The sequence below is a fragment of the Phytophthora sojae genome (genome assembly GCF_000149755.1).
Source record: "Phytophthora sojae unplaced genomic scaffold PHYSOscaffold_4, whole genome shotgun sequence".
Taxonomy (NCBI): domain Eukaryota; phylum Oomycota; class Peronosporomycetes; order Peronosporales; family Peronosporaceae; genus Phytophthora; species Phytophthora sojae.
The window spans coordinates 3,917,611-3,930,635 of NW_009258118.1; the positions used below are offsets into that span (position 1 = coordinate 3,917,611).

The 13,025-nt window shown below is 55.2% G+C and overlaps 5 protein-coding genes across 5 annotated transcripts; 3 read left to right on the plus strand and 2 right to left on the minus strand.

The window, feature by feature from the left end:
* Positions 1–1,023: 1,023 nt before the first annotated feature.
* Positions 1,024–1,983, minus strand: PHYSODRAFT_255692 (hypothetical protein; the record flags this gene model as incomplete). Its single annotated transcript, XM_009528540.1, has 1 exon — positions 1,024–1,983. The coding sequence occupies one exon, from the start codon at positions 1,981–1,983 to the stop codon at positions 1,024–1,026; it is 960 nt and encodes a 319-aa protein (XP_009526835.1).
* Positions 1,984–4,515: 2,532 nt separating this feature from the next.
* PHYSODRAFT_503456 (hypothetical protein) lies at positions 4,516–5,103 on the plus strand (the record flags this gene model as incomplete). The annotated part of the gene is made up of 2 exons (XM_009528541.1): positions 4,516–4,560; positions 4,636–5,103. 2 exons carry the CDS (start codon positions 4,516–4,518, stop codon positions 5,101–5,103), a joined length of 513 nt encoding a protein of 170 aa, XP_009526836.1.
* A 1,590-nt stretch (positions 5,104–6,693) lies between these two features.
* PHYSODRAFT_255633 (hypothetical protein) lies at positions 6,694–7,659 on the plus strand (the record flags this gene model as incomplete). The annotated part of the gene is made up of 2 exons (XM_009528542.1): positions 6,694–6,821; positions 7,056–7,659. 2 exons carry the CDS (start codon positions 6,694–6,696, stop codon positions 7,657–7,659), a joined length of 732 nt encoding a protein of 243 aa, XP_009526837.1.
* Positions 7,660–8,063: 404 nt separating this feature from the next.
* On the minus strand, positions 8,064–8,660 carry PHYSODRAFT_503217 (hypothetical protein; the record flags this gene model as incomplete). Its single annotated transcript, XM_009528543.1, has 1 exon — positions 8,064–8,660. The coding sequence occupies one exon, from the start codon at positions 8,658–8,660 to the stop codon at positions 8,064–8,066; it is 597 nt and encodes a 198-aa protein (XP_009526838.1).
* Positions 8,661–10,611: 1,951 nt separating this feature from the next.
* On the plus strand, positions 10,612–12,340 carry PHYSODRAFT_545250 (hypothetical protein). The gene has a single exon (XM_009528544.1). The coding sequence runs from the start codon at positions 10,650–10,652 to the stop codon at positions 12,264–12,266; it is 1,617 nt and encodes a 538-aa protein (XP_009526839.1). The 5' UTR covers positions 10,612–10,649; the 3' UTR covers positions 12,267–12,340.
* Positions 12,341–13,025: the final 685 nt, after the last annotated feature.

Below are 13,025 nucleotides of genomic sequence, written 5' to 3' on the forward strand. Positions count from 1 at the left end.
TCACTCTGGCCAAAAGTTGCCTTTTACTGAGCCGAACTGAACTCTAGTAACTTAAATGAGTAGACTAACTTCAAGGTTGCCCACGCCCTCGCTCGAGGTCTCAAGACGCCGTCAACTTTTCACCTTGCCAGAAAGACCTGAAGATGCCGTCGTCGACGCTGTAGTGTAGATTCAACGAGAGGGTAGGCGGGCCTTGTACATTGGCAAGGGGACCAGTCCTTGTACGAATACCAAGTATTGAAGCTATTATACGGTGCTTCACTCTGCAATCACCATACCATTCAGCCGCAGGAGCTCGAACGCGAGAGTAATAGCTCCAACTTAATCCGCGTTGAGAGACTGCTAACGTATTTTGACGCATTTGCTCGTGATAAGTTGATCTGTCCCCGATGGATCTGTCTGCACGTCATCGCGTCAAACGAGGGTCTTCACTACCCCTCTGACGGATGCTCTGCGACTTAAGTTATTCCACCAGGCGTGTGCTTTTGAAAGCTAAACTGCACTGGAAAAGACGATGAAGACGTCGATCAATTTACTTGTCTTGTTTTCCTTTTCGCCTACTACGTAATATATAACACATGATCCGATCTGGTTTCGTATTCATCACCTAACTGCAGTAAGCCACCAGACTTCTCCTATAATCCTGTAGTTAGCTGATGTGAAGTGTTGCTCTCCTTCTCCTTCATATTCGCACGCTACAAAAGCAAAATCAAGAGAAAACTAATATTATAGCATTTGCTCGGAAAGCGCAACCTGGGTCATCGTCACAATGATGAAGCTCTTCTTTACCGTGTACTTTGAAGGTACTTTGAAGTACAAGGGTGGACCTTTCGTGATCAACTCAGATGTGGCTAGTGAGTTGCTCGTGTATCGATACTATCGATAGCCACAGCGCGGGTAGGTGCTTTGATACACATACAAACAAACCCTCACGTCGGGAAAATAACAACCAGCTCCGAAATACTTCAACATGCATTAGCCTCAAGCGTCATCTTTATTTTAATATGCGTAGCCCCGAACAACCTACAGAAGACACTCAAACCAAATCACCGGCTTGATGGCGTCGCGGAAGAAGCTGTTTCCGTTGAGGAACGCCGTGTCGGCGTGATTGCACTTGGACACGTAGAACTTGTCCTCGTAGCTGTCGCTGAACTGCGTGGCCGGGAGTCCGCCTCGGCAGCTTTCGAAAGTCACGATGCCGTCGTGTTCATCAGTGCCGTGCTCAATCTTGGCGCCAAGGAAGAGATACTCAGGCTGATACTTGGAAACCGTGCCGATGTTGTCGTTGCTGCACATGGCGGCCGACACGTGCTTGCGGTACACTTCCTGAGCAGCCACATACGCCTCGTTCAGCGCCATCGTGCTGTACTTGCCGCCCATGTACGCAATGGACTTCATGCCAGCGCCAACGGGGCACTTGCCCAGCAGCGTCAGGATCTTTCGGAACGCCTGCGTGTCGTCGTCCGTGCAAATGTCTTGCACATAGTTAGAAGCCATTGTGCCGTTCATGGGCGCGCTCATGCTGACCCACGTGGTGCTGTTGTCAATGCTGCACTTCTCGTTGGCGACCGCGCCCGCGAGCATCAAGGCGCCCATTGAGTGGGTCACAATGATGGTGTCCTTGATGGCGGTTGCGTCGCTCGAGTTGCTCATGGACAGCGCGTGCTTGCAGACCTTGTCCTGCAGCTTCCCGTTCGTCCAACGCACGTTCAAAGTGTCGAGGGACGCGTACTTGATGCTCGAGCAGCACGGCGCGTGGTCCGTCATGTCGCCGAAGCTGTCCGACTTGGTCTGCAGCTCGGCCTTCTCCACTTCGTTGCGCTCGCCGTGGATGAAGAGGCACGGGCGGGGCGTGGACTTGCACTCGCACCCGGTCGAGCCGAAGCCCCACTCCGCCTTAAGCTGTCGGTCATTCTGAGAGGTACCGGCGGACACCACCACAGCCAACAAGGCGAACGCCGTCGAGAGAGTTCGGCCCCACATCGTGATACCGCTACAGAGGAATGAACGAGACTGGTTCAAAACGAGGAATGGAGTTCCGAGCACACCAAGCCAGAGGGTCCAATCCCATGAACACGAACCCTGCAAAGCATGAAAGCGCCATCATGCTGTTTTATGGCAACACGAACGCATACAAACAGCAAGAGCACATCAACAAGAGTGGCGCAGATGGCGCGTTGGAAGGCGTTTGCTTCGGAACAGCAGCGGAAGCCGGCGTTCGGCGCGATGAGTTTCGCGAGAGCAACGAGATTACTGTAGGATAGGGAAGCACGGTGGAGCGTCGAGCGCCCCAGACTCTATCATAGGGGCCAGACGCCTTGGCGAAGTTCTTCTCGAGAGCCGATAAGAGAGGTCAGTATTTGATTGCTAAACCAATACATGTACAAAAACCAATACAGTACTGTATGCTCGTCGTTCGATTGCAACTTTCGGAGGTCCAGACCCGTTCAAGTGTCGATGAAACTCCAGTGGTGGGTGTGATGCACAACAAAAACCAGGCGACGGCGCAAACATGTTTGCGGTAGACCACTGCCTGGGCTGGAATAGCACCGGCATTTTGGTGGTCAAATACTGGAGATCACTTCGAGTACTGTACTGTGTGCCGCCACCGGTGCTTTTCACCGTAGCTGGCAGAGTGTCAGCAAGGTTGCCATTGCTTCTCCATGACTAGCATTCCTTGCGCTTCTCTGTCATTGCATCTATCCAATCAGGGCAAGTTCTTCAATGAATTTAGCCAATCACGATCGATTCGTGTGTATCCCAACATTTTCCCAATTATTTTGGGAATTTACAGTCTTGCTAGAATAATGTCCAATACAAAAGTTTAGTGTAATTGTTGCATTACTCATATTTGACCGCAAATTCCCAATACAAATCATGATTGTATCGTTGGTGGCTGTGACTCGTCTGCTTTCTCTCCTCTCCCATTTGAAAAGATGCAGCTGGCGCCGAGAGGGCTTGACATCGCGCAAGGGACAGCAGGGCAGGAGGCAGCGGCGATGAAGTGCTTCAGCGAATTCTTAGCTCTTGCTAACATGAATGAGGAGTCAATTGCTAGTATTGCGAAGTCGCTGTCTATTCCTGATGCTCGACCAAATCAAAACTTTTTACTCTTTGCTAACCGCCTTCTCCATTTTCTTGCAAACTAAGCCAAGTGCTCGAGGAGGCGGTCTTGCTAAGGCTACTGCTGTGGGCTATATGTCCCAAGTTGTGAACCTGCTCCGAGAGCGGTACCCTCTGTACTTGTCAGACAGCAAGCGAATTGCGAAAATACGCGACAAAATAGGTTCAACTATTGAGGAGCGAAATTTGCTAGCTGGCGTGCAGACTGGTGAAGCTCCAGTCTGCACGCTCAGCGACTTGCGTGTTCTGGTGCAGGAAACTGCGATTAAGGGGGTTGGCTCAGGTTATAAGAGTTTGCATAACGCTGCTGTACTAACGTTAATGTGGCACACGTTTGGTCGAGCGATCGATACCTGTTTTGCTAGGAAGAGCCAGCTATCTATGGCGGCATCGGAGGAGCTCTTTCTGCATCTAGCTCGAATCAAGACTTCGGTGGTTCAAGGCATCTCAATTTACAAGGCCGCGACCCACTGGGAGCAGTGTATGCTGCACGGCCTCGGAATGCTGTTCGTCGGAGCGTCGGAGCCTTCCAGCTATGTGTTCCCGCTAGTGCCGCACGCGGCGGCATCGGATTTGCCAGGGGAGAAGACCGACAGCCAAGACGAAGCTATACTCTACTGGGAGAAACTTGAAGAGAAAGCTGAACCAAGGAACGAGCCACCAACAAAGCACGTGAGAGGAAGGCCCAACGTATCCAAGTATATTAACGACGTCATCACCATGGTCTGCAAGCGCCAAGCCCAGGCCTCTGCCCCGCTGCCCCCGACGCTCACCGCACGGCTGAGCAGCCACTCCTTGCACCGCGGCTCCGCAGCGTATGCAAACGCCTCACCGCAGCTTGCGATCCAGTGGATCTCGACCCGGGGAGCTTGGCTGCTGGACTCGCTCACGAAGGCGTTCGCGTACGTGGGTACCACGACACGCGAGGACCAGAGTGTCGGCAAAGTCCTCGCTGGATACCGAGACCCGCACCTGCCATGCGTCACGCCCACGATTGCCACCTTGAGCGAGCTTCTTCCTGCGCTCGAGTACGCCCAGCTGCTAACCCTGCGCCGCCAGCTCTTCAAGAACGTCAGCGGCTTCACGGACACCACGCTCAACGTTGACGCCTTAGTCCTGGATGCGGTGCTCGCGTCCCTGCTCATCCATCTTGACAACGTCGCGACGGCAGTCCAGCAGGAGCAGGCTGCCACAGGCTTCACATCGCATTACCTGTACCGCTTCCCCGACGCTCTGGACGCAACCAACGTAGCGCTGGGAGCTCGGCTCTCGCTGGACACGTGCATTGGTTGGGGTCGGCAGCTTCGAACGGCTTGGCAAACGGAGAACTTCGGACAGCTGGGTGAACGCAGCAATGGAAACACCACCATACTTGCCGCAGCCGTCACCCAGATGCTATCGTCCATCGCAGCAATGCAGCGCACACTTCAGAAGCTCGTCGCGGTCCACGATAGCAAGTCCACCAGCGCTGACGGTCCTGCTCCTTGTCGCTGTGCTGGCCAGGCCCCGCAGGCGAGCACTGACACCGTCGTTGAAGCGCACTCTCTTGCTGGCTGCTTCTACAACTGGTACACACTGGAGCTGTGGCACGCGGCAACCCAAAAGAAACAACAGTTTGTTCGCGCTGACCTCAAGGCAGGCGTCAACATCATGATCATAGCAGCAGGGCGAGAGGTAAACGTACCAACGGCGCCACTGGACCGGGACGGCGTCGCGTATCGGCTGTGGAAGCAGCGTGTCTGGACGCTAGCGGAAGACTTGGACAAGAAGGTCTACGCTGCGCTTGGGAGTATCGACGGTAAAGGCCGATCCAAAACCGCGGGGTCGCTACGGAAGCGCTGGAGAAAGCTGCGCGTTGACCACCTCTCTGCGTACGACGCGCTCTGCTCAGCATTTATCACCCGCAAAGCGAACGGTGGCATCGTCGACCGCTGCACACCAGCTAGTCACCAATGGAAGCAAAAAGACTTGGAGTCGTAGGATCACGCAGCTTGTATTAACGCTTAATACATTCCTATTCATACAACATGGATAATCGAATTCAAAGCGCAAATGCACCCGTCATCGCCATCCTACAACTTAAGCACAGCGCATGGATTCCCGTCAGTCCCGATACAAAGTCATACACAATAGAAAAACGCTCACATACCGTCAGCGAGCGCGCTCGACCTCGTGCTTGGCCGACAGCTACCAAAACCGGCAACATAACACCCGCCCTGCCGGGTTTTGTAACTGCTTTCGACGGGTCCTTGCGTGGGGCGCGTGGGGCGCGCCTGGGGGCACTCGGGTCTGGGGTGGTCGGCGGGGGAGGCGTGCGGCACGCTTGGAGCGCGCTGTCGTGTTGGAGATGCGGGGCGGAAAGTGTGAAGGCGGAGAAGGCTGCGCAGCCGGCCAAAAATAAAACCTTAAGGTTTTTCTTGGCTTTGGAGTCGATAAACCAGTCCATACTTTGTTGAAGTCATTTGGAATCTCAGGCGCGGCGTATCAAACTCTATCGTCGCTCAAGCTGAAGACCGAGCGGAAGTCACAGCGTAGCGACGCCAGCAAAGCGCTCTCTAAGTTTGAGAGACGCTCCGCCCCCAATCGCAGGAAATGAAGCAAGTGTCGTTCCATTGCCCGTTTGAATCCGGCTTTGGCTCTGGGATCGGTTCCAGCTGGAGGATTCGCTGAGGTTGTTCGCTGTAGGTACATTGCTGTATCTTTGATTGAGATGCCCCTGGTTCAGGTCAGGGGAAACAAAGTAAAACTTGAGTTATAATACGCGTCGGTACATATCTGCATGCCGAGTACCCGTAGATGTCGTTACTCGCACCCGCTGTGTCTCCCTATCTGTTGCCACACAGATAACGCTGGCAATCCCACGAAACCCATCCGTCACGCAAAATGATAAATACTGTATGCGAGCTCAGGAGATTTCACGCTGGCGATCTCATCAGCACGAAGGAATCGTTTTGCGGAAAGCGCTCAGTAAAAATGTGGGTATGCTCGAGAACTGTTCTCCAGTAGATAGCGTTGGTGTCCTCAGTCTTCACTTGCACAACAACCTTTTAATAATGGTCTCAAAGTTCGAGGTTGCCAAACATTCAACGGAGACGCCCCTTTCCCTTCACTCACACACACGACATGGCATACACGTTGAAGTCAGCGGTCCAATACAAGCCCCCGGAGCGGATTGCTTTGACGTGGAGACCCACCGACCAACAATTTGGATACACGTATTAATACCAACTTGTCGATGCCCCACCGAGATTCTGACGACCGTCACGCGCTCTTGGTGGTCGCACGGCAACTTTATTGTGATGGAAAAAATACTGATCTGACACCGCGATTCCTTTAGCAGACTTCAACGTGATGCCACGTTGGCTGTGACCGAAGGAAAGCTACAGCAACGCCGTCTAATACAATGAATTTTGATGTCATTCTAAAGCAACCAGAAGAAGGAAACATGCAAAGTAAAGCGTCCGTTGTTGCGATTTATCTGTTCGCCGCTCTAGCCTCAGCTGCCACCTACGCGGATACTTCCCACGTTTCCCACCGAAGACTCGCTTCAAGCGCAGCACCTTGGAAGTCATGGAAGTCTTCGGTCAGTCCCAGTTCTACGCCTTCGCCAAGCCCGTCGTATCCTCCGACAACACCTTCATCCGCTACGACGGCTACGCTGCATTCGTTAGCGGCACCACGGAGCACACGTGGACGGCGTAGCGTACTACGTCACTGCTCCTATTAACGACTCGAGCTCCATCGAGACTGCACGGCGCCTGGATTCCAGTACGATTCCTCCGCTGAACTCCATCTTCACGTCACTCAACGACGCCACTCCGTCTCAGCAAGCGACGATAGCATCAACCGTTCAAGCGGTGACCTGTTTAAGGTTTCATTTGGTGGAGCTGACTTTGTTCGTCTGGGGCCTCGGGCTTCACCATTTACGGGAGCGACTTGGACATCGCCGTCGAGTACCTGGATAAACCTGTCGAGGTATCGGCGCCAACACTCGCTGCCGATGCTGCGGTGGTATGCGAAACTGTGGTCACTCCTCAATCCGTCACGTCGACGACCCTGGCATTGCTCACCGGGGGTGGCATTTCTAGTGACACCCGTAGGAAGCTGAAGGCCGAAGCGGGCGTGACGATCTCCTCGTCTTCGTGCTCGTGCAGCTCCACGCCGCGCCCGTGCATCTTCTTCCGTGGCATGGGCTCGACGACCGAGTACTCGACGCTGCAGACCACTTCCGACTACTGGGGCGACATTGAGAAACACGCGCCGTGCTGCTGGTCGTTCAGCTACGCGATCCTGAACACTGTCGACTACGCGTGGACAGACGCCACCCAGCAGAAGAAAGTGTGCGATTTCGCTCTCTCCGTCAGCTCGTCCAGCAGTAAATCGACCAAAGTTGTGGCAGACACAATCGTTGTCACGCACTCTATGAGCGGGCTGATGGTCGCTGGTGCTTTGGCCAATGCAGCGTGCATATTCGCATTCAGCACCACGTGGGTGAGCATGAGTCCGCCGATGGGCGGCAGTATGAGCTCCGACTAAGCCTGCAAGGCGCGTGCAGCGGTTCCTCGAAGTCGTCGCGACGCTAATCGGCCGTTGTCCTGCAGGCACCGCGTCGAAATCGTTGGCGTACGAAGGCGAATCTTACAGCATCACCGCACTCAATGAGGCATACAAGGCGGCGCAACAAGCGTACCGGTCGAACGTCGACGCAGCCTGCAGCGACAACTTGTCGCTGCACACGGCTGCGACAACTACTCGGGACTGCTCTCCACGGATACGATGGTAGTGCGTTCTACTTGACGGGACTCAACCATGCAGACACGACTTTCCGTCACGGCGACGCTCTCTTCGTCAACTCACAGAAACCCGTCAAGTGGTTCGAGTGTCTGCTCTAGTAAATGCAAATTCGAGCAAGTTTCATTGAATGTGATAGTGCTCAGAAGTCAACGGGCATAACTAAAGTAATGGCCCAAATAGCGAGCAAGGCTCTGGGTAGTCGACTCGTACGCAATGGGTTCCCCCGTGAGCAGGGCTAACGTCGTTGCTGTCACTGAGGAAGGCGTGACGATGGTCTGGCACTCGCGCGCCTCATCTTCGCTAATTGAAGGTGCTGCGATGGGGACGGGTGTGTCCATGTACTTGACGCTGATGTCCAGGTCGCTGCCGTAGACCACAAAGCCCGAGGAGCCCGACGCGCAGAGCACGAAGACTGCGTCACCCAATGTGATCTTGAACAGGTCTCCGCTCTTGCACGTGACCTCCTTATCGTCCACCGTCGCGCTCGAGATGGCAGTGGCTTCGTTCAGAGCTGGGATGACGTAGTCAAGGAGCACCAACGAGCTCGACATCGAGCACTCGGCGGTCACTGCACCGTCGGCTGTCGTCGTGATGAAGTAGGCGATGCCGGCGATCATCGAGATCGTGTGGTTCGTGCCGCCCTCCATGAACGTCGCGTACCCGTCGTAGCGCACGGTGGACTTGTCTGCAGACACGACCGGGTTGGCCAAGACGTCGAACTCGAGCTGGCCGTACATGCTCATGGAGGCGCGCTTGAGCTTGAAGTGGATCCGCAGCGACCGTGCGTCGTCAAGCGTCGAATCGAGGCGTCGACGCGCGCTTTGGCCAGTTGCGGAGCTTGAAACGGCCGCGAACGCGAGCACCACGAGCAAGCCGAGTGCCAGTAGGCGAGGAGATGGCACGGAGCGCCACATGAGGCAACAGCGGTGGGCGTTGAGGGAGGAGCTACGGAGACGTGTTCCTTATCTCGCGAAAAACTCGAAGTGAGCGAGTGAGACCGCGGTCGGCGCAGCGCCGCATCTTGGGTAGCATTCTGCATGGGGAGGATCTGCTGGGCTCGAGCGTGTTGCACTTGGTGTCCCCCATCAACTCGCACGCAGCTGCCGTGACTGGATGGCAACCAGTCATGCTCTGGTGACAGAGGTGGCGCCGGGAAGGAGGAGATGACACCGGCAGATTCTGCCTGCTGCCGCAGAAGGATCCGAATGACATGGGCGGGTGCAATGACATCCAGCCAGCGGGCTGTCAGTCATCGGCGTCAAGAATCGAGGCCTGCTCGCGTGATGGCTGACACCGTGACGATCTTTCTGACAGCTTCTAGGTGATGGGACTGCAACACCGACACGTTGAAGCTGCTCGAAGCAAGCAAAGGATCTTTGGGCGCGAGATTCTAGGGAATCAAGTTCAGCTAACACTGCCACGTTCACGCCAACGTTGGCGCCTGCAACCCACGCCTTGAACGGCAGCATTTTCACGACGGACGTGATGCTCCAAAGATTTCCCGAAAGCGCATCGCCCGTGGACACACCCGGTGTTTGACGCCGCCTGTGAAGCGAAGGTGGCGTCCAACACAGGACGCGAAGGGAGCCGCTACTTGCGGCATGCTAGGAATTTGCAACAGTGTACAGTACGATAGTAGCGATGGCTTTGATCGTGATGTTCATGATACTCCGCGGACTCGAACGCGCTAAGAACCTGCACACCTTAGTTGTGCAAATAATGCCGAGTACTTCAACCACCACCAGAGTGGGGGCCCTGCCTTGTTGAAGTGCTCGATTTCGGTGTAAAACGAGCCACGGCCTGGTAGCACAGCGGTCCACCGCTGGCGGCTAATAGTGCACGTACGCGATATCAGTGCGAGTCGCACTCTAGCTGGCACAACAGAATTTGGGGCTCAGTCGACGTGCTGAATGGGCATGGATCGCGGACTTTGAGGCAAAGCTACCAGGAAACTTCAAGGATACGCAAACGGCTCGAGGAGGACGTTTAACTTCAACGCGAAGCAGCACTTGGTAAGCCGCCCGGGCTTTCACCGACCTGCAAGCGTTGCTGTACAAGGCGCACTGCAAAAAGTTGAAAAACAGGAGAAAGTTGCTCTCTCGACAAGAGTTCAACAAAAAAGTCCATCCTCCTGTTACGCAGGAGATCAAGCTTGAGGCGTGACGATGCCTGAGCCGATGATGGTCCGGAAACGCTGGCATTGCCGACTCAGTGCTATTGCGGACAGCTACTCTTTCTTCACAGTTGCAATACGCCCGTCGTCCTCAAATCTGGACGTTCTCCCATCATCTTACATGCATGAAAATGCAGCATCTAGGAATTGATATCAGTGCAAGTAATTAGTAAAAGCGTGGTGCTGCAGTTAATAACCATCGGTTTGAAGGTCTCGCTGTTAGAAATGGCCGCCACCGATTTGTGTGCCACTCTTGGCGCCAGAAATGTACCGACAGCCCGCTACATCATGTAGCCTACATGCATGTCATTCATTGCCCTCCAGTGCTGTCATGACATCGTGCATCCACTTCGGCTAACTACCTTTGGGCTTAGAGAGCGGCACGCGCAGCCCTACGCCATGCCCCTTTCACGGCGCAAAACTGCAAGTCCGTCAAATCATCGACATCGGTGTCCAGCTTGTTTGACGCCGCTAGCCAAGACGCCGACTCAAGACCTCACTTTCCAACTTGCCTCGTGCGGCACCAACCAGCCCAACACCAGCTCAAGAACTTATCGCAATGTGGGCTCTCAAGTCGCCGCACCGGTTCCTCACCGCCGTCTTCGTCGCGCTGCTCGCAATCGCAGCCATCACCACTGCGTCCGCCGATGACCACGCCCAACGCCGTCTAGCTACGAGTCTTGGCGACGCGCCGTCACTGCGACTTCAATTCACGCTCAAGCGCGACTCCATGAAAATCTACGGCCAGTCCCAGTTCTACGTCTTCGCCAACCCGGTAGTGTCCTCCGACAACACTTCCGTTCTTTACGACGGCTACGCTGCGTTCATGGACGGCTCCACGGACTACACGTTGAGCCTTGTGAACGGCATCGCGTACTTTGTGACTTCGACGGTGGGCGACTCGAGCTCGCAGTCGGCACAGTGTCTGTCGTCGAGCCTCCTTCCACCGATCAACTCCATCGTGTCGGCACTCAACGGCGCCACGGCCATTGCTGGTGCGTCTGCAGGCAACGACACCATTACGTGCGCGACCGGAGACCTGTTCCAAGCCACGCTCGGTGACGCGACCTTCGTGATCTGCTCGGCTGGCTCGGACGGCTTCACCATCTACGGCAGTGACCTGGACATCAGCGTCGAGTACCTCGACAGTCCTGTGGCGATCACCGCGCCCACGCTGAGCGGTGACGCAGCTCTTTCGTGCGAGACGGTGGTCACTCCTACTACGGTCACGCCGACGACGCTTGCTCTGCTCACAGGCGAGGCCGTGTCCTCGTCTAGCAGTCGCAAGCTGAAGGCTGAGGCTACTACGACGCTGGCCTCGTCGTCTTGCAGTTGCAAGTCCACCCGTCGTCCGTGCATTTTCTTCCACGGCCTGGGCTCCGACACGGAACAGACGACGCTGCAGACGTCTTCGAGCTACTTTGGTGATCTCTCAAAGAACGCGCCGTGCTGCAGCTCGATCAAGTACGCTGTACTTAACACCGTGAAGACCCCGTGGACCGACGCGACGCAGCAGCAGAAGGTGTGCAACTTCGCTCTCTCCGTCAGCAGCACAAGCAGCACCTCGTCCAAGACCATTGCGGACACGATCATTGTGACGCATTCGATGGGTGGACTCATGATGGCAGGAGCGTTGGCCAACAACCGATGCAAGTTTGCGTCGAGCACGACCTGGGTGAGTCTGAGTGCTCCTATGACCGGAAGCATGGGCTCGGACTACCTTCAGAACGCATGCAGTGGCAGCAACGTGTTCCTTCAGGCTGTGGCGAACCTCGTTGGTCAGTGCCCGGCCAGCAACGCGGTCGTGGGGATGTCCTACCAGTCCGAGTCGCACAGCACGTCGGCGCTGAACTCTGCGTACACGGCTGCCCAGACCGCGTTCCGGGCGAACGTCGACGCTGCAATGTGCAGCGACAACTACTCGGGGCTACTATCTACGGATCAAATTGTATACAAGCTGGGAGGCTCTCTGATTCCCCACAAGTCGGATGAGAACGATGGCATCGTCGAGTACAAGAGCTGCGCCGGGGGACTCTCCACCTCCAAGTTCGGCAACAAGTACGACGACACGTTCTACCTGACGGGTCTCAACCACGCCGACACGGCCTTCCGCCACGGCGACGCTCTGGTCGTGAACTCGCAGAAGCCCGTCAAGTGGTTCGAGTGTCTGTTGTAAGCGTTGCTCGTTTTTCACCTTTCCTCGACTAAAAGGTGACTAAAAAGCAACAAGGTCTTGTCTTTTGGGTTTTCAAACATTTGTAGTGCCCCCTTCGTACACCGAAAAAATATCCTTGAAGTTGAAGTTGGTCCCACTGTTGTGATGGTTCAAGTTTTGTAGGTTCGGTAGTCGCTAGATGTGCCGAAGGAGACCTCGCACGGAATGATTTGGGCGTATACTTGCGCAATTTGCCGTGCAACTAAGGACTAGAGCTGTCGACGTCGAGGGTTTTGACGTTGACCCGACGTCTTTTTCTGTCGACGTCCGTGGGTGTCAGCCGACGTCGAGCCGACACACGCCGACATCCTCCGCTCGACTTTCTGCTGATTGGTCAAAAGGAGTTTTGGTGAAGCCAATGAAATCGCCTGACCTCAGACGTGCCCATTGCCTCAATCAACTTGTACCCGCGACTCAAACAAACAGCCAAGTCCGATAATGATTTTCACTTGGAAGAGCTCCGCTATCGAATGATGTAGAGTCTACACCTTTGGTCTACACTGTAGACCAGGTAGCAGCGAGTCTGCCTGAACGATGGGATGCCCATGCCCCGGATGAACTACAAAATAAGGGGTGGACGCTGATTCAAGCTGAGTAGCTTGCATGAGGCGCCCTAGCAAGTGTTGACTGCGCTCAGACAGCGACTTGAGTATCAGCGCCAGCCATGTTGTCAAAGGCGTCGTCTCCGGCTGGGCCGAATACACCAGACCATGACGCGCC